The sequence below is a fragment of the Prosopis cineraria genome, unplaced genomic scaffold (genome assembly GCF_029017545.1).
Source record: "Prosopis cineraria cultivar Desert tree isolate PC_DT_omini unplaced genomic scaffold, ASM2901754v1 PC8, whole genome shotgun sequence".
NCBI classification, from domain to species: domain Eukaryota; kingdom Viridiplantae; phylum Streptophyta; class Magnoliopsida; order Fabales; family Fabaceae; genus Prosopis; species Prosopis cineraria.
In genome coordinates, this window is record NW_026555339.1 from 34,292,462 (window position 1) to 34,320,413 (window position 27,952).

Here is a 27,952-nt window from a genome sequence, read left to right on the forward strand (position 1 = left end):
ACCGACTGTGCAGAAAAACAGAGATGAGAGTCTGATGCAGAGTGATAGAGACCGAGAATCCCAACGAACGAGTGCCCACGAGACTTATGGAGGCCGAGAATCAAAAACCCCTCAAGAATCGAGACCAAAAATGTGTTTTTTGGCAATTAGAGTGACGAAAAATGGGTTTCGGTGGCTCTAGGTTTGTTTCTGAAAACAAAAGATTTGTAGAAATGGAGAGCGAAAAAGAAATCTAGAGGGAATTTAAATGACAATACTTGACGGTTATTTCATAATAACCGTCAAGTATTACATATTTGACGCTTGTTTTAAAACAACCGTCAAGTATATGGCAGACAAACTTGACGGTTATTTCAAAACAAGCGTCAAGTATGTGAAAAAATTTAATTTTTTTTCTACTATTAATTTGACGTTTGTTTATTGAAGACTGACGTGTAAATTTTTGCTTTATATGACGGTTATTTATAAAAAACGTCAAATATATATACTTGACGGTTATCTTTAAATAACCGTCAAGTATTTACTTAAATATTTGACGCTTGTTTCGTAGAAACCGTCAAGTATTCTCCGCCTTTTTTATTTGTCATTTTTTTTAAATAAATATCAATTATAGGGCGTCAATTATACACCTTTCTGTAGTAGTGAAACACAAGCGGTGGAAGCAATTCTACCATTATTGAAAGCAATTGGGGTCAATGGCATTGGCATGATGGTGTGTGGTTGGCACAAACATAAACTTCTAGTTAAATTATTACATCAAAATAATAATTAGCTTGTTTTTATTTATTTTATTTTATTTTGCAATCTTCATGTGCTTTATTTTGACTTGCATTTAGCTCTTAAATGCATGTAATGTTTCAGAAAACTTCTCATGCTAAGATATAGAATCACTTCTGCATCATGTGACTTTGTGAAGTTGAAGACTCCTATTTATTTTGTCTAGCTATTGAAATACTTCGTAACATAGGGCATCAAAACTAGTTTCTAATTCCACAATTTGATACCACACATATTATAAATTGTTTCAATTTCTATTCATTTTATTGTATCTAATAATTGAGATAGCTTGTCATATATTTCTAGAATTAGTTATTTGACACAACTCTTGGATTAATATATCATAGACGTTATCCATTTTTTCTTCAAAGACAAATGAACAAAACTGTCTATAAATTGTATATAAGGTGTAAAGTTTGTCACATCCTGCAATTTTATACATAAATGTTAATATGTTTGTAGAAGAACCTATGAGTTAGGTAGTCACCTTTGTAATAAATCAGAGAGTATTTAAGGACCTTTTAATCTTAGAAGAAGACCAGTAAGTTACAAAGGGCAAGTTATAAGGACTGGAGTGAAAAGAAAATTTTTAGGACTAAAATGCAAAATATTTTGTAGTTAGATTTTACTTTTTATTACAATGTGAATTATTAGACAATTTGATTAGAGATAAAAATAATTCAAAATTCTTTAAATACGTGATCATAAGATCTATTGGAATATATCTTTAGACTGTACAATTCCCTTAAGAAAAAATAGAAAAAAAATTAGGAAAAGAATTTAGAAGTTTGTCTACATTAAAATTTACCATCTAAAAGTTACCTAGACTCCTTAATTATAACAATATAAAAATTTAATTAACCTCATATTCTACCCAATTTGATTAGAGAGTGTTAATCTTCTTAGTTAATTATAATAATTCAAATTTTGGAAGATAATTAAAATATCAATTAGATTGCAATAATACATTAATTGCCTTTATAGAGTTATTTGTCTCACTAATTTCCTCTTAGTTATAATTTTATTTGTTAACCATTTCTTTTTCTTTAGTTTTCGGTCAATATTTATTTTAGGAAAAAAAATTAATCCACTCACATCTTGTCCACCACCACTTCAATTCCTTCCCCTCCATTTGTTTAGTTAAATTATTTTAAAAGGGAAGATTAGGTGTCAAACGATGATTTAGAGGTGGCAAGTGTTGTCAAAATTAGAAAAGGGGTGGCTAATTTAAGTGATGATTTGTCAAGCAAGGAAAAATTAGGAAGAATAGTAATATTAACAATAAACTCATTTATTCCTTTAATTCTTCCAAAACCGCCACCTAGCACTAATTTTAATATAATTACCTTAAGATCTTAGTCACTTGCCAACATACTCCTCCACTATAAATAGCCTACTTGTTGTCACTTATTTCTCACCCTCCTCCTCTCTTCCTTTCGGTCAAGGCAACAAGTGTTGGGTGCCAACACTTTTCTATTCACTTGAGGTAACTTAATTAAAGTTCTTCTTCTCCATTTTATCTATTCGAGTTCTATTGATTCATTCACTATGTCTTTCCTCTTCTATGATCTGTCCCAACATGATTTACTTTCCTTTAATTGATCTTCCTCAAGTCTTAATATAGGAGATGATGAGAAAATACCCAAAAGTAGGAAGGTTATTTTAATAAGCTTCACATGCATAGTTTTAATCAAGCTGGACATTTTTTTTAGGAAGAAATGAATATTCTAATTATTGATATAGTAGAACCTCAAAAAATTATTATTTTGGATAAAAAGGGGAAGTTGAATTTGGCCAACTTGGAAAAAATAAAAGGAAAAAATAAAAGGAGATGGATGAGCCTCATCATCATCATCATAAGTCAAAATAATGTTAAAGGAAAAATATTGGTTTATAATTAGCATGGTATTTAATGGAAGTGATTGAGTAATATTCTATATACTGTGAGTAGCTTTCCAAGTTTGAGGAAGCACGTTGAATACTTGTGAAAGTAAAAAAATAACAGGTAGCAATACTACCCCTCCTTATACATGTGTATTGCTTAAATGTATTGTTACTTGCATTTAATTTTTAAATGATGAATGATTATCTTTCTTGAATTGATTGAAACATGATTGATGATGATTATTCCTTGGCATGAGTTGATTGTAATTAGGGTTAGGGCATGGCATTCCTTCCCCATTAGCCAGGGATTGTAAGAAAGAGCAGGGCGTTCCTCCTCACATATGTTATATGCTTCGTTGCACATGCTTCCAATTTCAATTTAAATTTGTATGGTTTATTTACGTTGCTGGCTTGTAACTACTACTTGAGTCATTTTTATGTGTGATTGAGAATGGGTTCTCATTGCTATTGGGATTTCACTCTAAAATCTCACCCTTTCCATAATTAACATCCACAAGTACTGGCACAAGCGGGAGCAAAGATAAGGAAGTCATAAATTAACCAAACTTCAGATGAAATATTAGCAAAACTATAGAATGCCCTAGTCATATTGTTGTGCTTGTAATACTCATGTTGTAATTTTTTTTAAAATATGTATGTCTTAGGTAGGATAATGTAAAGACTTTGTAATAACATAATTATACATATATACTATATAAAATATATGCTATCAATTATGATTCATCAATTAGAGAATAAAAGAAAAAAGTAAATTTGGATGAAATGTTTTTTAAAATTAAATGATCTAGAGCTAAAATGAGGTTAGGGTGTAATAATATATGGTACGACAAAGTTTGAACAAAGAAATTTGTTAAACTTACTTATTTTATTTTATGTAATTATTGAGAAACTTTATAACTTGTGGTATTAGAATTAGGTTGTAATTTTATGTTCTAATACCACTTGTTATAAATAATTTTAATTTCTATTTATTTTATTTTATTTAATCAATAAGATAATTTGTATGATATTTCTCATACATTCAAGAATTGCAAAGGTTGTATAACGTGTGATATTAGAACCAAGCTTTGATACCATATTTTGATAACATATGTTACAAACTAATATATTATATGTTATTTAAATAATTAATAATTAATATACACATAACCCTGCTAAATTTTATATCATATATAATTAATTTATTCAAGTTTTAAAGCTTTTTATTGAATCCCCATAATATGTGACATTTATATAAATATCCATATTATTAATTAATTACACATTTCTCCTATATTTTATTGAAAAAACTCAAACCATATGTCTTTTAATCAATCTAATTTTTAATATCAAATTACTTCCCATCTATTTTAGTTAAAAATGTATAAAAATTAATGTAAATTTAAAATTGGATTAAAATGTAATATAACTTCTTGTTTTAAAGTTTATTTGAGCATATTTTAAAACATAAGGGTCTATCATTTCTTGATAATTTCAAGAAAGGCTTATATAATTTACCATAGATAGCAAGGCGACAACCTAACTCTACTTTGGGTATACCTACAAATGAGAAAAAAAATTAAGAAAAAATAATATGCAACTGGAGATATATTTCTCTCTTCAATTATATATATATATATATATATATATGTATGTATGTATGTATGTATATGTATATGTTTCATTCACTCATATCAATAAAAATAAATAGCAAGACAAAATGTGAAGAAAACTATCTATAAATTATATGTAAAGCCTGAAATCTAAATTATATATACTTGTTAAACTTGCTCATTTTAATTCATATAATTTATAATATAACTAGTAAAGTACCCGTGCAATGCATGGGACATATATAATATTTTTTTAATAAGTAACATATCTATCATTTATAACAAATTTTTACAACAAAATATTTTATGGACACATTCTACAAATTGTATGTTTTGCATGTATTGGGGATGTTTAGCTATCATTAATAATATGTCTACTTGTTTAAGATTAAAAAGTAAGTAATTTTTAAATATTTTAGAGATTTTATAAAAATATATATTTTTTGAAAGAATCTTATAAAAAGCAGACATTACTTTATATTTAATTACAATAATAAAAAGTGATTATTAGTTTGTTATTTTTAAATTTTATTATATCCTCCTTGATTTATATTTTATAAAATAATTTATTATTTAATTATTTTAAAATTTTATGATATTTTTGTATATTCTGATTTTTTTAAAATATGCTCTCTTGTATATTGCATTACATTATTTTCAAAAATTATTCAAAGCAGCTTTTTAAAATAATCAAAAAATTTTTTTTATTTTGATTATTTTTAAAAGTTTGAACAAACATAATAAAAACTCAAAAAATAAATCTTCTTTCTAAAAAAAATAAGTGATTTTTAATAAAATAAGCTAAAACAAAAGGTCTCATTATGTCAATTATGCACAAGTAGGATATAATAAAATGATAAAAATATACGTTGTGAACAAATACAATGTGGAGTAAATTAAAAAAAATTATAATTTTTTACATTGAATTTTCAAAGACTTCACTATAAACAACATTTGAAATTCTAATGGTGGGGAGCGACCATATATCCTCATTAAAAATTAATAATTTTAAATATTTCATACTTCAAACACAAGAAATCAAAATACATAATTGGTTGTCATTGAAAACAAGACAAAGTAGGTACAATCTAATATGATACAAGCTCGAACCCTACTTTTTATTAATGGTCATGGCAAAGGCAACACAATGAAAATTACCTCCTCGTGACAAATGGCAACCCGAAATTAGATGAACAAATAACAATATGCGGTATACATATTTTGTCCATTCATTTGATCTAAATATTTCTTGGGCCACAACTCTATAAACTTATTATTTTTTTATATTAAAATAATTAGGACACCCATTTCAAGCCTTATTTCACATAGATTCCTTTTTCTAAATATTAAAGTAGATAGAAATTAATTTAAATTTAAATTCCAATATATATGTGTGTGTATACTCAATCATATGAGCTTAGATTTTCAGCATATTTTTAGGATGGATGGAAACTTTAAATAGATAGATATTAATTTGAATTCAAATATGATCATATTTGAATTTTAAATAGGTAAAAAATTATTTTTATATATGTATAAAAATTAATAATTCATCCTGCACCAAACTTCAAACCTGAATAATATATTTTATATACATAAAAAAATAATTAATCATCCTAAACCTGACTCCGTGGCATAAAATCACAGGAAAGGTATCCCGAAATAAAAAATTTATGTGTCTTTCTCTCATAGCCTTTAATCGTACTTATATATATATATATATATATATAATGATTTATAATATGCCAGAACATTCTAATACCACTTATATAATATTTCAATCTATATGTATTGCATTATCACAAATAAAGTAACTCCATGATCTGAGAGAGTACAACCCAATTTAACTTTTGATGTACTTGCAAATAAGAAAGAAATTAATAAAAGAAGTGTAAGTAAATATATCTTTCACCCAATAACAACAATAACAAATACATATTTCACCTAATCATATCAATATCATAAAAACGCACACCAAGGCAAAATGTTAAAGGTGCTTCCAACAACCCATTATAACTCAGTCATGTCATCTTCTATTAATGTCTCTTGAGAAAAATAGACGTTATCTTCTATTTATTAATTCAAGAGTAACAAAGGGTATTTAGGTCCAATAATGAAGTAAAAAAAAAAAAGAATTCCACGTCAAGATTATTGAAGATTGTTGGATTTTCCTCGGGAATTCAATACTCTGTCTTCTTTCTTAAGATGAGTAGAACTGAATTTATTGGCCAACTCTTTTTTTTTTAATAGAAAAGAAGTAGAGAATCCCTAACAAAGTAGGAATACATTAACCAGAGTTAAGAGAGGACTTCCTATCATCATCCACCACCTTGACACAATAAGGTGGGGGTTGATTAAAAATAGTCCAAATACCTAAGTGGTCCTCGGCATGATTAGCTAAAAAATGGGCAAAAAAATTAGCCTCTCTAAATATAAAACTAATAGTCAAAGACCAATCTCTACATAACAGCATATTAACCTCATTTATAATATCATGAAACAGATGATGAATACTACTGCTATGATGGATAAGATTGGGAGCCTTCACACAGTTTGTGAATACTCTAACAAAAACAAGCTAATTTATTGGCCAACTTGATAAAGAGGGGAAGATAATGAGATTACCAACACAAGCAGTGGAAGAAATTTTACCATTGTTGAAAGCTCTGGGTGCCAATGGCATTGGCATGATGGTGCATGGTCAATACAAATATCAACTTTTAGTTACATTATCACGTCAAAATAATAATTAACTTGTTTTTGTTTTTGTTGTAATCTTCATGTCTTTCTTTATTTTGATATGTTCATGCTTAGACTTTCTCACTTTTAGCCCTAAAATATAAGTCATGTTTCAAAAAACCTTCATGTGCTGAGAAGAAATAAAATCACTTATGCATCACGTGACTTTGTGAATTTGAAGAGTCCTATTTATTTTGTCTGGTTATTGTAATACTTTATCACATTAGCTATGAAAACTAGTTTATAATTCCACAGTCTGATACAATGTATTATAAATTATTTCAATTTCTATTCATTTTATTTTAACTAATTATTGAGGTAGTTTGTAATATATTTTCCATGCATTAAACAGTATTAGCTATTTGGCACATGATTATTTCTTCTTCTTTAATTTCTTATACAAAAACTTATCGTAACTATTGGATTAATATATCACAAATGTTATCTATTTTTCCTTCAAAGACAAATGAGTAAAGCTATCTATAAATTAAATTGTCTGTAAGATGTGAAGTTTGAATAGAGAAGCTTGTTAAACTTGTTTATTTTATTTTGTCTAATTATTGAGATCATTTATAACATGTGATATCAAAACTGGGTTGTAATTCCACGTCCTAGTACCACTTGTTATAAATAATTTCAATCTTTATTTATTTTATTTTATTAATAAGATAATTTGTATGATATTGCATTGGATCAATCGTGCTCATCACTTGATGAGCAATCAAAAATCTAGATGGTCTAGATTTATCAGTTTTATTTTTATATTTTAATATATATATTTATTAAATCATAAAATATAAAATTTTAATAAATATATTTTCTTATCAATCTAAACAATATAGTTTTAATCTGGATGGTCTAATTTAATATTAATTTTTTTAAATTTTTTTATAAATTGATCATCTAAATATACTTTGGATCCAATCTGTCCAGAATACAATTAGATAGTTAATTTATAAAAATTTAAAAAAAATTAATATTACGTTAGACTATTCAGATAAATTTATATTGTCTAGATTGATGATGAAGTAAATTTATTAAAATTTTATAATTTTTTATAATAAATATAATATAAAATTAAAAAAATAAATTTTATAAAATTTGAACGATCCAGCTGCTCATAACATGATTGACAGAAATTTATTATAACTTTATAATTTCTTATAATGAATATAATAGGATCATAATATGTGCGTAACATTGACCTGCCAGTCTTTCTGCAAAAGTGTACGAATCTGTGTTTGAGTGCTCTACTGTAATGCAATGCAATATTGATTACCATCAATGTGTTTGGTTGGTTAATAACATGATTGATGGAAATTTTGTTTTTATATTTATCAAGAATTATAAAAAGTCCAAAACGCCCCTTAAAAAAAAAAAACTCACCCCTTTCGATTATATTCTTCCTCTTCCAAAAGCACATATTTGGAGATTAATCAATCAAATTCTTCAGAGTTAAGAGAGAGAGAGAGAGAGAGAGAGAGAATCTTGAGTAGCAAAGACAAAATCTCAACAAATGGTGCGAAGAGGATCAGAGAAGATAAACACTACAAAAATAATAATAATAATAATCTCAATTCGTGGATCCCTTCGGAAATGATCATACAATATTTTTGTTCATTTCGATCATGATTGTTTATTCGTCATTCTGATTTGGTGAGCTAATTGATATGTTGTTGATCTCAGTGATCAAGTTAAGCAAGGGAAACATTGAAGGCGTTGAAATCGAACAAGTTAACATTGCTTCTTTGCCGATGCTCAACATAGATCTTACTCTGCCGAAAATTTTTTAAAGCTAATAGCATTCTCTTCTCTTCACTTCTATAGAGTGATAAGGAAAAACAAGGTCAAATTTTATTTTGCTGGTAGTTGATGACTTCGAAAATGGCGGATGAGAAGCTACGCAACGGTAGAGACGGACTTGGTGGAAGAGAAGCCGAGCAAGAATGGGGCGAACCTAGTGTGGGGACAGTGAGCAGTGCAGAGATGAGGGATACTGGTATAGATGGAGAAGGAGAGAACGGGGAAGTCCAAAGAAGGCGCCAAATGGAAGAGAAGGCAAACTGAGGTATTTTGTATCTTTTCACAACAAATATTGAGGATAAATAAGACATTTTAAAACCTACAACGGATGATAATCCTTGTTCATCGAAGGAGCCTACAGTTTTTCTTAGGATATGCTTAGGAATTGTGCATCATTGCTCTTAACTAACTACAGTGAGAGTATGTCTTACTGAATGCTAACTCCTAGTACTAGGCACCTATTTCTAACTTTAGCTAGCCTAACTGATGAGAGGGGGGAAAAAATAGGAGCCTGTGAATATTTATTATCATCATTTTGATAATCATGATTATCATGAGCCCACACTAAAAGCTTACCAAACATGTTTTTTGAGTGTAATGCAATCTTTATTACCATTACCATGTTGTAATAGAATTCAGCAAAAAAGATTGGTGGTTCAAAACCAATCTTTGATATCATTTTTTGATGACACATGTTAAAAACCAATATATCATCTGTTATTTAAATAATTAATCATTAACATACACATAACCCTTCTAATATGTCATATATTAATTTCCTTAAAATTAAAAACTTTACATTGAATCCTTTAATCTCTGACATTTATATAGATATCCCATATTATTAATTAATCACACATTCCTCCTATATTTTACTGAACACACTCAAACCAATTAATAAAAAAAAAAAAAGAATACACTCAAACCGTATGCCTTTTATTCAATCTAATTATTAATATATACTAAATTACTTTTCATCTATTTTAGTTAAAAAATGTATAAAAGTTAATGTAAATTTAAAATTGGACTAAAACGAAATATAAGTTTTTTGTTTTAAAGTACATTTGAGTATATTTTAAAATATAAGGGTCTGTCATTTCATGAGAACTTCAAAACTGCAACCTAACTTGACCATAGTTGTACCTATAAATAAGAAATAAATTAAGAAAAAATAATAAAATAAAAGTATAGATATCTTTCCCTTAACAACAAAATATATATATATATATATATATATGTATGTATATGTATATGTAGATATTTCGCTCCTCATCAATAAAGATACATTTCAAGTCCAAATGTGAAGGCTATTCTTCCAATATTCTAATAAAATATTTATCATTTTCCTAGAACTTGCCAACGTATTTAATTTTGACCGGAAAGAAAATAAGATCATGTAATTCGTTGAATAAATTAAAAATATATCTAATTATATCTTCCACTGAATGACTTATTTTCTTGGAGTGGCTACTTATGCATTTAATTCATTTTGAATACCCCCTTAATAACTAATCCGTATGGGTAGTTTTTAATTTGAGATGGCTTGGCTTACATTTTCTCCTCTCCTCTCCTCTCTCATTTGCATCCTCAAAACGTCCAAAAATATGGAACACTTCAAGGACCAATGACCCAGAAGGCCACCAAAATCAAACTAGAGACTCAAATGGCATGAATCAGTCTAATTTAGCTGCAATGAGCACAAAAGTTTTGGATTTTTTCTTCTTTTGTGTTTGGCAGAACATTAGAGAATTCTTTTATCTTTTGATCGGCCTAAGATTGCCTAGGTTACATGAAACTTTCTTTGCACATTATCTGCCTGATATAGCTTTCTAGGTTTCTCTTTGATTCCTAAAATTTAAGAGGAGGCTTGTAACAAAGGGAAAATGTAAGTCAGGTGAAATTTGAGAAAAAAAAAAAAACATAGGCACGTTAGGATCAGTGATTTAAAAATCGGATCGAATTGGACGGACGGACCAATTTGACCGTCGATCAGTCCGAATTTCGATTTAATCAATATATGAAAACAATTTTGGAGCTTGAGTCAAGTTGGGCTATTTTGAATCGAGAATCAGATCTAATTTTGAAGAATCGGACTGTTAAAAAAAAAACTTCTTTAAAAATTTTTTCATTGAATTGTTTTTAGGAAATAATCAATTTTTTTAATCATTTGATATTATATTGTATCATGTGGCTTGTTAAGTCATGATAAACTTAAAATATTTAATTTTTCTTAAGTTAAGTAGCAATTTTATATTTATTTCTTATATTTAAATTATTATATACATATATAATTTTTTTAATTTAATTATTATGTCACCAGTTTGACCATTGGTCTAACTTGATTGAACCATGCGAACTATAAATCACTAAACTTTTCAGTTTAATATCCGGTCTGATTCTGAAAACATTATTAGTTAGGATACAAAGCTCAGCAGTTACGATTGAGGTGATGGATACTTAGCTACTAAACACGTGAGATCAGTCCAGGAAAAGAAAATGAAATTCAAAGAAAATAAGAAAAAAAAAAAGTTATGAGAACCAGCGAGGTGAGTAGGTGACTATTGCCTTACCCTGGAAAACCAAATGGTAAATTAACTGAGTATCTTAGTCGACCCCTACAAAACAGCAGAAAATTTAGGATGGAGGTATCAGAAGAATCCAAGTGTTTTGTCGGCTTGTACTTCATGAGAGAATCATGAGAGCCCAATAGAAGAAATAAAAATTTTGGGGCATATTCCTCCTCTGTGTTGATTGCTGCTTCAGCCGCGTCAGAATAAGAATTATACGGATATAGGCGCATTTGGGAAATATTCAGATGAAGTTCCAGATTTTAAAAACGTAGTTGATGAGTCATGGGCATGCGAGGATTGGGTCGTAAATACAGTACAAGAAAAAGAAGATGGAAATAAGAAAAGGTATGTTCAGAAGCGAAATCACACTTTGTGGGACATTGTTGGATGTAGAGCTTGCGATTAGGTTGGTGAATGGGTTTGTGAGTTTGGAATTCGCGAAGAGTGGTGTTGCTTTCGTTAAGATGGCTATGTTAGTGGATTCGTATTTGGTCGAGGCTGCCATTGATGCCGTGTAAGTTGGCTAAGCCGGTGGAAGCGAAATTAGAATTGTGGAGGATGAAATGTCTTCTATCACATAATATACTTAATTTTTAAATTCATATAAATTCTCTTTACTTACGAACTGTGAAATGTTACATGTGAATTTCTTTTTGTTACTGGTTAAGATTAAAATATTACTTGTGCAGTATTCATTTTATGTAAAATCATCCATTACTTACTAAATTATTAATATCATCAGTAGAATATCTAATATTAATTGTAAATTGCTTTTTGTTGCATTTCAAGTCTATAATATTGCTTGCCAAATACCTGACATGAGTAATCTATACATGGCTTGTTAAATTACTAACTCCACAAGTGAAATGTTTTGTAAAGCTTGATAATGTACTTGTATTCAAATTAATGTAAATTCTCTTAACTTCACTTGTAAATTATAAAATCTTATTTATAAATTCTCTTACATTACTTGTTAAGACTAAAATATTACTTGTACAATATTCAATTTATGTAAAATTATATATGACTTGTTAAATTACTAACGTTATTTATAGAATGGTTAATATTACTTATAATGTTTTGCGTTGATTGTCAAGTTCATAATATTACTTGGCAAATATCCAGTTACATTACTTGCTACATTATTAACTTCACAAATAAAATGTCATATAAAGTATGATCAAATACTTGTCTTTAAATTAATGTAAATTTTCTTAATTTTACTTGTAAATTCACTTATGTTACTTGTTAAGATTGGAATATTGCTTGTGCAATATTCATAATGCGTAAAATTATCCATAACTTGTTAAATTACTAACATTACTCTTAAAATATCTAATATTACTTGTAAATTGCTTTATATTACTTGTTAAGTGTGTAACATCACTTGCAAATATGCTTGCTCTCATATGCTATTTATTTTTGTTCAAACACTGGCGGTAATAATGTCATTTTACTATGAAATTTAATTTCATTTCAATTTTCCTAATCTACAGTATTATTTTAGAAATATTTAGGTGTGATTAAAAAATATATACCCATCATGGTCCTAGGATGAAATTCTCCCTCTAGAGACTGTCCAAAGCTCAAAGCATATGGAAGTCAATTGTCCCTGGGGAAGAATTGCATGTGTTTCCCAGACAGACTTGGTTTATCTGGAATTTACAACGCAGAAGGCATTCCTTGGGATATGGTAGGCTTTTCCCTCTTATATCACTGATGATTGATAAAGTGTCCGGGCTTTGTCCAGCATTTAAAAAAAAAAATTGCTACATTCGTTTCATGTTACAAGGCAATTTGTAGAAAGTCTTATATTTCAAAATTTAAAATAACAATTGGACAGAACCATGCAGAGATTGTAATATCGTACGTCCAGCCAACTGGTTCGATCCAATTTTACAAATGACCCCAATATAATATGGAACATCTCATACAAGTCCAACAACAAACATCATAAATCTCATTGATCTCGATGTCAGTTCAGAATCCTACTCTACAACAAACATCAAAATGCTTTGATTAGAGAGATGAATATTTCTGCCACCTTCAAGATACAACCATTTTACTCCTTGGACAAGGCATCAGCCTCAATCCAAATAGAAAGTATAGTATAACAAGCATTCACACTTTGCTTCAAAATTCAGAACTCAAAGGTGAGAATATGCAATACTATGTTGTTGCCACCTCTGAAAGAAAGCAAGTGAACACAGACACAGCATCTTGCAAGTGTCTTGAGCGAAGGTCTTCTGGAATTGGAGCCTTGGAGACTGTGTCAAAGCAACTTAACTGATCATTGCGAGTAGTGCCTTCACCGACAGCTGATAGCAGCAGATCAGATATCTCTTCTGCCATCTTTGAATATACCATCCTGCAAAAGCGGTAAATATGAAGATATAACAATTAAAAGTTTATAGATGGATGGATAACCAATCATACTGGACCAATTATTTCTAGTTACATAGAGGTCGTCCCGTATTTTTCCAAGTCATTTCTTGAAAGAAATCAAAGGGAACCCCATGCAAACCAACAATATACGACCAACCAAATAAAGATTCACAGATAGCAAAAATAAGTATTTAAACAAAACATGGATCACGTGTCAGCATAAAAGAGATAAGTAAAATGCAAACGGGTAATGCAAAGAATTCCCACTTTGACTCTGACAAAGAAGTCCAACAACTTTATGCTCCCATGTTTTCTCCAGATATTGTTAATGCCCCAATGACAAACCTTACTAGACTCCTTACACTTTCTAATTTAATAGCATTTTTCGCCGGCATATTTTACTCAAAATATTCCTACCATGATGATAAAGGAGAAATCTTAAGATAGATGATATTCTTTTGCACAGGGCAATCTTAATTAAACCAGGACAATTCATTAAAACTTAAGTTCTAAATCTCCAAACTTGAGGGGGAAACCAATTCTAAAATTGAAGAACAAGAACAATAGTAATCCCATTACAGGATATCCAAAATTGCAAACAACATAATAAAAAATTCGGGTTAAAAAATGAATTAGTTTCATCCTACTTCTCTCTCTTGTGGTCTTGCATGCCTTCTCCTCTCCCCTTCTTATTCTTTCTCGCCTCTTCAAAACACAACAATTCTGATACAAGTCTCAAGCTTGAAAACAATATCAATGGAATCAATCCATTGTCAAGTTGAACGGTTAACCAAGGAAAAAGCATAGAATTAAGGTCCAATGTTGCCCTTCTATTTACTTTTTAAGAATACTGAGCACCTTATACTCTTAAATAGGACAATTTTACCTCTGAACTATTTTTTTTAAGGGCAAAAAAATCCCTTCTATCAATGAAACATTAACTCTACCATCATATGCTGACGTGACTTGTGTGTGGGGTTCACACACAATGACATGTAAGACTTTAACCATGTCTTTTAATGCTAATTTGCCCCCCTCAGCTCTTTTTCCAAAATCGCTAAGCATCCTAAAGTTTTTTTCTGAGAGCATTAGGCACCTTGAAGTATTGTTAAAATAAAATTTAATAAATATAAAAATATTAAATATTAAATAATTTAAATATTATTATTTAAAACAATAAACAACAACAACAACAAGCCTTTATCCCACTAGGTGGGGTCGGCTACATGGATTGCAAGACGCCATTGTGCTCTATCATTTATTAAGCTTTTAGAAATATTATTAATTAAGAGATACAATACACCACCTAATTTAATATTTTAATACTTTTAATATTTTGCAATTTTGTATTAAAAATGAAGGGAATAAACCTCCAAATTAATGAAGAAACTTTTTCTTATCTCTCCATTTTTTTCTTCTTAAGTAACTTTTTTTGTAGTACATTAATGGAATAAACGATGTCTTTCAAATAAACATTGTTGTTGTCATTTTGTTGGTCCTAATTGTCATATTTCTAATTTTACTCTTAATACTGCAATGTATAGATAATATTAAATTTGGGTTGTGCAATATTTTGAAGGAAGCTTGCAGTTGACCAAAAAAAATAAAGAAACCTAACCAATATTAAAAATATAAGTAAATTCCAACATGCACAAAAAGGTAACAATTTGGGTAATATCTCGAAAAAAAGATCAAAGATTGATATATAAAAAATAAGAAGTTATTTGTAAATTTATAAAATGCTAGTTTCAGTTGTTAATATTTAAAAAGTAATTTATAAATTTTGAATGAATATTTATAAATAATAATATTTAAATTATTAAATATGAAAATATTTAATATTTTGGCAATATTTATTAAATTTTATTTTAATAAGATTTCCAGGTACCCAATGCTCGTAGAAAAAGACGTTAGGGTACTCTGCACTCCTGAAAAAAGAGTTCAGGGGCATATCAGCACCAAAGAACATGGTCAGAGTCTTACCTGTTACTGTGCGTGGGCCCCACATGCCACGTCAGCATATAACAACAAAGTCAATGGTTCATTAACAGAGGGAGTTTTTTGCTCCTCAAAAAAATAGTTCAGGGGTAAAATTGCCCCACTTAAGAGTATAAGGTACCCAACACTCTTAAAAAGTAAGTATAGGGGCAAAATTAAACCTTAACTCAAAAACATGAGGACAAGAACAGCAATATGAGATTAGGTGACATCAATCCATCCTCATGTTTAGGATTAACTTAAATACTCCATTTTGCTTAAAAGATGAGTAGCATCAAATCACACGTTTAGCTGGAAATGGAATCTATTCTCCATTTATCTTCTACAGATGTATATGATTGCTATTCAATAAAATGACTTAAAATGGATTGTTAAACCCTAAATCTCTACGCCCTATGGTTTGGTTTCTTTTTCTTAACAAATAAGCAATTGGCAATTCCAGGCAAAAAAGATTTTAGAAGGTATTCAAAAACCAGCACATGATATCAGAACCTGAGCTATGCAAGCAGGTCATTATAAATTATAAAAGCCTACAATATCTTATCAAGCAGTACAAACAGATATGTTAAAAATTTTATTTCACAAAGGACAGTAAACATATACCTAGCATCAACAGGTAATCTGGAACCCCAAAAAGCCAAGAATTCATTTAGCTGACTGATAAAATCCCGACAAGCAGCATTTTTACTCTGAAGAGAATCCTGGGAAAAAAGGAAAACAAGTGATTTTTTGCCCAGAGAAATAAATTACAAAAATAGTGTGGCAACATTAGAAATTCTGATTCTGTGTGCCCAATCGCCTGTTCTAGAGGCAAATGCAACAGAATACCAGCAAAAGCTAATATCGTCATACTTGCCAAGCATCTCCAAAATGTTAAGATTATGTTGCATAAACTATTAACACATGATTACCTGACTTTATTAGGCATACTAAGATGAATATCTCATGTAGAATTTCCAACAATCAGAAACATACGAAATGAATTTATAGCCCAAAGAAACAACAGTGACGTAAGTTCTTTCTCCACTACCACATGTGATGTGCCCCAGAATGTCATCATAACGGGATGATATACGCCTAACACAGGTTTTCCACAGACAAAGCCAGGCTCAGGTTCAAGTCAGTGCAAACCTTAATTACAGTTTATACTCAATACCCTTACACCAGATGCACATTGAATTACAGAAGCAATCACTATTCAAATAAATGATCATTTGTCTTGTTAATAAGTTCTCATATATGATGTACATTTATAATTTAACTTCCATACCAATTCAGTCATAGAATTGTCTTCTTGAAGTGAATTCCTCATAAGATAGAATGAAATATAAACCCCAGCACCAAACTCCCAGTTATCAATTTCAGATTTATGACCCTCCATGGAAGTTGCAATCCTCCATATCTCTGTGTGTTTAGCTGCACAAGATACATGGGAACTTACTTACATTGCACATATATGAAGCTACTGAAAAAGCTGAGGCATTTTTTCTGCTATTGGGTGATGACTTGATAATCAAACAAGTCTTAGCAATTAAAGCAAGTCTTAGTGATAATTAAAGTAATCAGAAACAAACAGCCGAATGCTTGATAATTCTTCGATTTAAAAAGTGAATGACACAGCAAATAATATAATTCATCTTTCATTTCCAACTAATTTAAGCATAATGTTCACTTTAGTTTGATGGTTATTTTCCATGTACTTCATTTCAAATACTGGTGTTATGAAAAACAATCAACGTAAGAATCAGCCAACGTTATTTGCAAGTAAAATTCAAATCATTTCAGTCTTTAACTACAATATTAACTCATCTGATTTTACAAAAATCATAAAAACAACTAATAACGAAAAGGTCCACAACAAGCATCCCAGCAATTATTAGAAGTTGACAAAATAAAGCAGGGCACAGATCACCAGTGAGCATTTACTAACATTCAGTAGCTTGTTTAGCAAGGAATAGAATTATAGCTTACCAGACAAGAATAATTTATGAGCAACTGAAGTTACAAAAACAGAATGTGCTTTCTGCCAATTTGCACACTCAAGAAAGTGCTCAAGAGATTTTGAGAGATCTCCATGATAGTTGTAATAAATTGCCTGCATTAGGAAAACAATATATTCAACCAAAGAGGCTTATCAAAAAACCTAGAACTTACAAGGCTTTTGAAGCAGAAGAAAACCACAATCAGTTACAAACACTAGAAAAAATATTGATGTGATTTTACTGGAATTAATTATATGACCTAAGAACCTCATCAAGGTTTAATCTCATGCCAAGGGAAAAAAATTATCTATACCATAGCCTCGTGTAGCCATTCCAAAGGAATGCCCAAGTTCTCAATGAATTGACGTTGAGAAGTATCAGAACCCCAAGTTTCACAGTACTGGAACAATATTTCTCGTATCAGATTTACATGAAGATATGGGTAATCATGACAATAGGGCAAGTGAAGGACCACATATATGGCCCAGTGGCATTTCCCTGAACACAACAACTGAGACACAAATCCCATGTCTAGAATATGAAGATCATTGGAACTGATAACACCAACTGCTTCTAAGACTGCAAATTGATGCCAGATCATATGATAATCAAGTGGATCAGGGGTTGAAGAAAGGGCGCTGAACATGGACTTCAGAAAGCTGAAATCTGTCTCCTGACTGGCATGAAGAAGCATGAGATAAAATGACAGATCAAAGTGATTATTTGAGTTCCAGTTGATTGCCTCATTTGGGGGTACTTCATCAATATAAAGAGGAAGAGGATATGGAGCCCTTCCTTTGTCAAGAAGATGTTTATAAGTCTCAAAAATAATGGGCATTGATGAATCAGGCGGTAATTGGTACCACATCAATAAACCCAAGAACCTCCTCCAATCAAGACTAACATCAAACAAGGCACCATGTATATTCCCTGCTATCAACTCATAAAGCCTTAATCTGCTCTTCTCAATGAAACTAAAATCCAGCCTATTGATTCTCCAAAGATCAAGTTGCCTGGCAACATCCAAACGATTCAGAGTTGAACCACCAGCCTGACTTAACAAAACAGCCAACCTTACATCTCCTCTGGACACAGCCAATTGCGCAGCAGCATCCAGCTGCCTCCCAGTCAGGAGGACAAAAATATTTTGTAGATAATCAGTTTCATTCAAAGAGCTTATTTGATTTTGAACATGATAGGAAACACTCTCTTGCAACCAATAACTGAACTCTGCCCTTCTCATAAGAGGGAGTGCTTCTGGCTCAATATCTCGACCAACTTCCTTCGTATCCTGCATCATATCTTCCTCATTATCAGCACCCAAAGATTCCACTTGTCCTTTTTGTTGCCGATCAGAAAAAAGAACCCTGATCAATTCCCAGGCCATTACTTGGTGTGTCAAAACCAATCGAGCAGAAGAAGATAACCCGGGAACAGCCAATTGCCTCTCAATGATATCACAGTACCCATGAGAAATCTCCGAGAGCATTGTACGATTAGCTTCCAGCTTTTGAAACCTCAGCTTGCATGCCCCTACATGAACTTCTTTCATGGCATGGTTTATTCCCTTGTGAAAATTTAATGGAGTATCAAACACAAAGTCCACAAGCTCCTCATTCACTTTGTCATTTTCATCCCTAACCACTTTATCAAAAGCAACTTTCTCCAAGTTGACCACAGATGACAATACCCTGGGATCTCTATCACTTCCTACAGGTGCACCTGTATGTACAAGAATGCCATTTGGTCCCCAACCTACTCGAAATGACCTACCCATGAATAAGCCAGCATCAACTATGTTGCGAGCATAGTTTCCAGATATTGGAGTTTCATGTTTCATATCTAGTTTAAAACCTGCTTTAATTGTTCTAAGAGGCATCCCTTTATGTTGTTGAGCCATCAGAATGGCTCCAGGAGGGCTTGAATCAAAACTCCCGTGTTTATATTCAAGCAGTGCCAGTGGAATTTTTCGTGGACCTGGAGGGCTAGATCTATAGGACACAGGATGGGCAGAGTTGTGTAAAGGTCTTGCATGCTCTTTACCAAGAGATGATTTCTGACTTAATTCATCCGCTTCATCTTCATCAGGAAACATCAGTAATCTCATTTCTCTCATTTTTACTGGGTCAAGCCTAAGATGTGCAGGAAGAGAATGAGATAGTTCAACTTCATCGAAATTTGGTGTTTCTTTATCATCATATATCTCAGCATCATCCATCTGATCAGGATCTTGAACTGCAGCAGAATCATCCATAACCACATCTTCTTCATCCCTTCACTAAATCCAAATCTACTAAAGTGTTCAACTAAGAATCTCCATTCACCAGTCACTGGATCAAAGGATATAAATTGTGCTCCTTGTCTCTCAGCACTCTGTTTTAATTTACTTAGTAAATCATTTCCCTGGCACTCCTTAGACTTCAATGATCTACTGTCTAGTATCAGAACTACCTCAGCCTCTTTGTTAAGGCCCTGACCAACTGCCGGCTTATCAATTTCGTCGTTGTATACAATTATCTCATGCTTACGAATCTTCACAATTTCCTCTAGATTTAAACCCCTAACATCAGTGTTCTTAAGATACCTGACAGATCCATAACCAAATCTCCCAATGGTGAAATCAGGAACACGGCTACAATAACCAGGATCTCGGAGCTCCTGAGTCAATAACTCCTCAAGAGATGGTTTCATATAATAATCTGATGAGTTCAATATAGGCAGGCAATGTAGAATATCCCTCATTATCTCACTTGATGAAGTAACAATATTTTCAGAAACCCCTCTTTTCTGGCAATTAAATAGAATGCATGAATCAGGTACCCCTCCTGTGTTACATTCCATCACACAGCCAGCACCAGGTGACATGCTGCTTTTCAAACAACCACATCCAACAAAATCCCCTGAAGTGAGAAAAGTAGATCAAATTAATATTCTTAGAAGAGAATTGTTAAAACAGGAATAAAGATTCAAAAGAAGCTTGCCAGAGAGCAAGTGTTTGGAACCATGACCAATAAGATAATGACTTGTGGATATTGCATCTAATGAAACCACCACGAATCAAGGTAATGCCAAAACAACTAACCCTATTGTTGGTCAGTAAGAAATTATACATTGTATATGGAGGATAGTTTCTAAGCCATTCTTTATCTCAAAATTAAACTTGACAATTACCACTAGAAAAACAGAAGACTAGTTTTGCAATCTATTCATATATCAAAAATTAATTTGGGAATTGAGTTCAATGACTTGTAATGATAAACATCAAAACCATTATGTGCCACTCAAACGTTTGGCTTTCTGTGGTGAGGGCATTTTGGTTTCATTAATCAAGTCACGACTTGAGTTGGCAACGCTGGACCAAAAACCATCATGTCATTTGCAATTATTCAAGTACATCTTGCAAAGTGAACCCTGAAATTTGACGAAGCCAAATATATACAATTGAAGAAACCAAAAAAAGAAAAAAAAAATTCTATTTACCAACACAAAACTGAAACCTAATCTACTTATGTAGTGTCACATAACAAAGTCAGATAAAGGCAATTAAACAGCAAGCATCTGTTCATGCTTCCCTCAGATGTTTTCAATAAATTGTGCAGCATCACTTTGTTTCTAAATAATTAAGTATTCAAATTTTCTTTTCTTTCTAATTTAGCAATAAACCATGACCAAATTAACTAATAATCATATTTCTCGTTTGACAAATATCACTGGGTATAGCAAACAAAGGGCACCAAACAATCTCTAAATGATAACAAAAACTTTTTGAATCTCTGTATCTCTCTCCAGTAAAATTAGGAACCTTCAGCTGCATATGGATGACAGATTGTTGCACGTCTATTTCATCAAAACCAAAGAAAGCATGAAAGGCAGAGACATAAAAGTAGAAACAATACAGGGAATAAAAATAACTTATTCACAACAGAGTTTTTCCCTGAAAATTCAACCCTACCGAGCTGGAAGTCTTGCACTGACAGTTAAGATGAAGATAGAATTCAAGACAGGAAACAACCTTCACATTTCAATTACTAATGATTTCTCTTTCATTTTTTAATATAATTATTACATTGAATCTGCATGCTTGTATGATGAAAAAAAATAAAGTAACACAAGTCAATAACTTTTACAAGATACATATATATATATATATATTGAGTAGTTTGAAATAAGCAAACCAAGCAAGTACTCTGAAGTGAAATCCACTAATACCAAAACTTTAAATCCCATTAGGCTAGAAATGACAATACTAACAAGTACTAAACTTCAGTCATGAGAAAAATCACTGGTTGAAAGAATCAAACAAATAGCTAGCTATATGAACAACTTCCGTTTAAACTTCTTGCTATATGAACATTTAGTCCTTGAAGGGCATATATATAATTACTATCTAACAATATGAACAACTTCTGTTTAAACTTCTAGCTATATGAAATACTTCTGGTTTCCAGGCGATAATTCTTTTTCATTGGGACATTGCCTGAGATGCAAAACACAAGCACTAAACTTCCTACCCACTCATAGAAAACAAGACTGTTCCTACAGAACCCAGAATTCATGAAGTAAGAGTCAATAGTAATGAATTCAAGGAAAGGCATATATTCAAACTAATTTAAAATAAAGCACATATATAATTACTACAGAACCCGCTTACCGCGTGAGGGATTCAACGAAAAATGAGTGAGTGATAACTCTTGGAACTAATTGTTCCTACCCACTCATAGAAAACAAGACTGTTCCTACAGAACCCAGAATTCATGAAGTACGAGTCAATAGTAATGAATTCAAGGAAAGGCATATATTCAAACTAATTTAAAATAAAGCACATATATAATTACTACAGAACCCGCTTACCGCGTGAGGGATTCAACGAAAAATGAGTGAGTGATAACTCTTGAAACTAATTGTTAGGACGACATTTTCAGAGGACCACATAATTTAACGAAAAATGAGTCATCCTAATCACTTGTTCAGCTACAATTAGATAATTCCCTTTATCCACATGCTCATATACATAATTTAGAGCCATAAGTAATGAAATTCGACCTATTATCACATCAGAATGTGCCCCCACAACTAAATTTCGCCTTTTGATTCGTCCCGTGTTAGGGAAGATGCTCAACTTAGAATTGATAACAGGTGGCAGTATCACAGTGGCGCGTAGCCGCCAACAACGGCTACATAAGGTCTCACGGACCGAGAGAGTGGGAAAGAGAAATGGCACGAAATCGAAAGGAGCAAGAAGCTTGGGCGGTATCCAACAGAACCGGCATTATTGGTTTCAGACAAGAAAGTAGAAAGTGAAGAGAATCAAGCAGCGATGCGATGAAAGCGCACAGAAGAAGAATCTCTGGTATCGTCAGTAACTTAGTCTAACTAGTTGACAAAAATGCGAGGACGAAGGGAGTGAGAAGATTACCTTATTGAAGAAGACCCGACTAGAGGGAGCGATGGCGCGCACTAAGAAAAGGTGAAGAAAGAGAATAAGCTGAGGTCAAGACAGAGATTTGGCGAGAAATAAGCTACGCTAAGCCTAAGCCCCAAGTAGAGAGAGCGAGTGGGCATCGCATAGCCCCCCTCTTCTTCGCGCGGAGATAGGCGGGCGTCTTAGCAGGAGAATCGAGCACGGGCTCTTCTGCAGTTAATTGGGTTTTAATTTTTTTATGACATAAGTGAGCACATCACTTTGGTGAAATCAAGCACCACCCCAGTACCTCGATATATTTTTCTCTTTTAAATATAAGACCATAGAAAAAATTATGCAAAACTAATTCAAATTAAAATGTACAAAAGTGTTACATTCTAACAGAGGGTCTTAAAAAATGAAGATGTTATTGTTGTTGTCATTCGACACTTAATGAACAAGTTAGTCTGCATATTTATTGTCTTCTCTAAACATAGGGTTGAAGTTGACAATCCAGTCTTTTATGACACGATCTTTGATTTTCATTAGGGTATTGTATAAGGGATGATCAAGGCTTTGGTAGTGCTAAATAAGAAATAGAGTTTTAAGGGAGTCGGAGTAAACATTGATATAAGGGAATTTGTATCTCCAACAAAGAAAAAGTCCGTCAAAAGATGGCCTAGAGCTCAGCGGTAGAATTAGGAAAATAACCAAGGTATTTGGTAAAACTTTTTATTCAATTACATTGGTGGTCTCGGATAAGGCCACCACAAGCACAGCTCCATTGAGATAAGTAATACCTCAATATTTTTAAATTGAGCATTCAAATTAGAGGTGCTCACATGACAGGATGGATCTTGTGTCCTATCCCAAGAAAAAAATTGAGATTGAATTTTTCTCTTATATCCCATCTTATTTTGAAAGTCATCCCGTCCCGTCAGGAACCAATCGAGATTGAGACGTCCCGCCATCCTGATAAATAAGACAATATCAGAGAAAGATTTGGGTAACAACATTCATTAAAACTTTAAATCATATAATTTATTAAGTTTAAAATCAAAACAACAAAAATACATAAATTACAACAATTTAAAGCCAATGATTGAATTACATTAATCACAATTACACATCATGATAGCAATTACAAGTGATTTCTAAGCTATAAGAACAGCAACAACATGCAAGTTAAGCACAACATCAAATCATTATTTTTCTACCTTAGTTGAGATGTGCTAAGCTAATTATTCTTCTAAAAATAAAACAAGATATATGATATAAATAAAAGTTATTAAATAGATAGATATAAGAATAAATTATATTAATATAATTAATATATTATAAAGAAACATATCATCCTATTTACTCTATATCATTAAAAATATCAATATAAAATATTTTAATTTTATATAAGAATTACAGGTAGTGAAATTATAATTGATATAATTAATATAAATATAAATTATATTAATGCAATTAATATATTTAATGTATATATTGAAAATAAAAATAATATTTATAATATTTGAGATAGGACGGGATGTCCCGATGTTAATCTTGTATCTCATCCCATCCTGAACTCTTTTCTTATCCTATCCTGATTGTTTTCAAGTCGAGACGAGACTTATATTGATATGATCAGAATGTTACTAGGCTAATCGAGACAAGTACAAACTAAACATCCTTAATTTAAATGCACCTAAAAAGATGTTTGGTTATCAAACACCAAAAGCACCGAGTCATGCCGAAAAAAAATTCCAATTATCAATGTGGAATGCACCAGAGTAAAGTTGGGAATAAGGACAACCTAAAAGGCCAAGACTAAAAGTCTTATTTAAATAAGAGTTTGGACTTTAGAAATTAATTTTTTTTTAAAGGAATTGGGCTTGAAGACCTGACTCTGATGAGCCTTGTGAAAAAGGGCTTGGGCCTGGATGACCTTTTAAACCCCGATAAACTAAGTTATTTTATATATATACATATACATACATATATTTGATTGATAATAATACAATTTAGTTAATATTAATTATAAGTGATAAGGAAGAAATTGCAGAGATAATTAAAATTAACTTTCCATCTCCATCTTCAACAAGTGGACCTATATCTGACGAATTTAATATTTTATTTTTTGATGATGAGAAGAAAAATTTAAATTTACATTGACGAAGTCTTAAATTTAAAATTTTAAATTTTTATCAAATTTTATATTAAATGTTAAAATATTCTGCTTAAATTAAAATGTTAAATTCTTTTTCAAAAAATAGGGCTCAAGGGCCCTTAAGCTAGAGTCGAGAAAACAGGCCAAGCCCGTCGGACTAACCTATTTAAGCCTTTATAACAGTAGAGTCGAGCTTATAAATAGCACTCTAAAATGATAAATCAGGTTTAAACGGGCTAGCCCGTTTAAGTCCGCATATACATATTTTTTTAATTAATTCTCATAATTTTTACTCTTTTTAAATTTAAAAAAATTAAATTAAATCTTACTCTACATCACATATCAGCCCATATTTACTAAGAATGGAAGGCAAAAAAAAAGGAAAAATAGAAATAAAGAATCACTTATTAAAAATTATATCAGTCAAAGATCACTTGTTGTCAAAATTCGAGTGGATACTTGTGGATTCGGGTTAGCCTTTATCAATAAGTATTCATTTAAGTTTTAATAACAACTCATTTTAAATTAATAATAGTTCATTATAGCTTATTTTTCATTCAGATTTTGACAATAATTGATTCTTAATTGATATAAATTTCATACAGAAATCCTTGGCTGCTATTTTCTAAAAAAAATACAACCTTAAATTCCCTAATTCATCTAGATCCATGATAATGATTCATTCAATTCAACATTTACTCTTCTAATTTCGATTGAGTGTTTGTTGGCTTAGCCGATTCATTGCTTATTGCATTGCTATTATTTTATTTGTGTTTTTAGTTCATTTAGATATTATTTAGTTAGTTTTTTTTTGTACCTTTCTTGATTGGGCATTATATTAGAATGAAGTAATTTTTTATTTGATTAAAAAATTAAAAAAAATAAAAATAGTTAAAAGGGCCCTTAAAGCCCATAAGGCCGACCCTGAGCCTGCTATGTCAAGGGTCGGGCTTCGAATATCAAGATCTTAAAGGGAACTCGGGCCCTTTTAAGGCCCGAGCCTTTCAAGGGCCAGCCCTACAAGGTCATGTTGGTCTTTTTGGCCAACTCTACCTTAAGCCCTGTAAATTAGAGTCAAATCTTAAAATTAAATTAAATTTTAAATAATCAAGTTTTATAAATTGAGCCCTCCAGAGTCGGACTTACTTTGACTCCCACCCCTAGCCAGGAGACATATTCCGGCGTCTCAGAATTATTACCAGTATTTATTTAAAGACAATACATAGTCAGATACGGTTGGGAAATTGAAGGAATACGCCTGCTATTGGCTTCATTGCTTAGCCTCTGATTTCCAGCGTGCTTTCGCCGTTTCCAATGCTGAAGGAGGGAAGACTAGGAAGGTCGAACCAGCCCAGTGACAGTTTCGTGCTTCAGAGCTTTACCATTGATGGACGTCACGAGGAGTTGTGCTCGGATCAGATCGGTCACCAATACCAGTGCTCTGCGTCTCGGACTTGAGTTTTCAATTAAGCCAATTTCTTTGGGTGGCAATAGGCGACGATGCCGATATAAGAGAATGCATTACTGAATTGAGTGAATCCACACTTCACACGTTTAAGAACGCAAATAAATAATAATAATAATATTGCTGATAAAAAAAATTCCTTTTCTTTAATAAAGTGAAGTTTAGATGAGTTAAATTATGATTTAATGAGACTAAAATTCCTCCAACAAACAAATGGTAATAAAATTTTTCTAAAATATATATATAACAATTTTGTCTCTTAAAATGATATAATTTTACTAAAGTTTCTAAGAACTTATTTGTCATTAATGAATTTATATAAATAATCAAATTATTCTTGCTAAAAATAAAATAATTCACAAATTTTGTTTAAATAATCACAACTTTCTTTTTTATATTTACAATAGTGCAACAGTAAATTAGAAATTTAACATGTGAAGTTATAATTTATTATTACATTATTGCGAATATAAAAAAAGTTGTGCTTATTTAAAAAAATTGTGAATCATTTTATTTTTTATAAGAGCAATTTAATCATTTAAATAAATTCATTAATAACAGAAAAGTCCCTGAGTATTTCAGTGAAATTATTATGTTTCAAATGACTAAATTGTCATTTATATATTTTAAAAGAATTTTATTATCATTTTCTTAAAATAATACTTACAGACCAACCAAAGTCTTCAAATTGATCAGGAGATTTGGAGTATTTTATGAGTTATGGACTAAATTATTATTGACTGATTAACATTTATTTATTATTTATAACATTTGTTCACCGCACAACTTTTTATATTATTTATCATTTATCATTATCGTTCCCTCCAACTCCCCCCCCCCCCGGGTCCTTTTAAAATGGAATGTCGATGCCTTGAACTTAATTTACCGTATGCAAATTGTTAATTAAGAAGACCTCTTGCACCTTTATCTGAAGGGTGCAAATTATTTATCATTTATCGTTATCATTCCCTCCAACTCCCTATCTCTCTCCCAGGGCAACGTGGAACATGACTGGTTGATATAAAAAGAATGTGCGTCTAGTTCTTACAATGCTAAGGATGAATTTAAATCAATTGCAAGGGAATTGAGCACCTTTGTCATGATAATTTCTCATTGCCCTTTTTTTGGAAGATTAAACTTTCTTCCAAAATGCTTTGTCTTTCTTTAAAAGCTTTTT

General features: G+C 31.2%; 1 protein-coding gene across 1 annotated transcript; it reads right to left on the reverse strand.

Moving 5' to 3' along the window:
- Window positions 1-13,248: 13,248 nt before the first annotated feature.
- On the reverse strand, window positions 13,249-23,384 carry LOC129317982 (nuclear pore complex protein NUP96). Its single transcript, XM_054962441.1, is given in 8 exon segments — window positions 13,249-13,754; window positions 16,373-16,470; window positions 17,040-17,185; window positions 17,741-17,864; window positions 18,065-20,025; window positions 20,028-20,651; window positions 22,403-22,487; window positions 23,168-23,384. Coding segments are annotated over 6 exon segments (3,117 nt in total). The 5' UTR covers window positions 20,617-20,651; window positions 22,403-22,487; window positions 23,168-23,384; the 3' UTR covers window positions 13,249-13,555.
- Window positions 23,385-27,952: the final 4,568 nt, after the last annotated feature.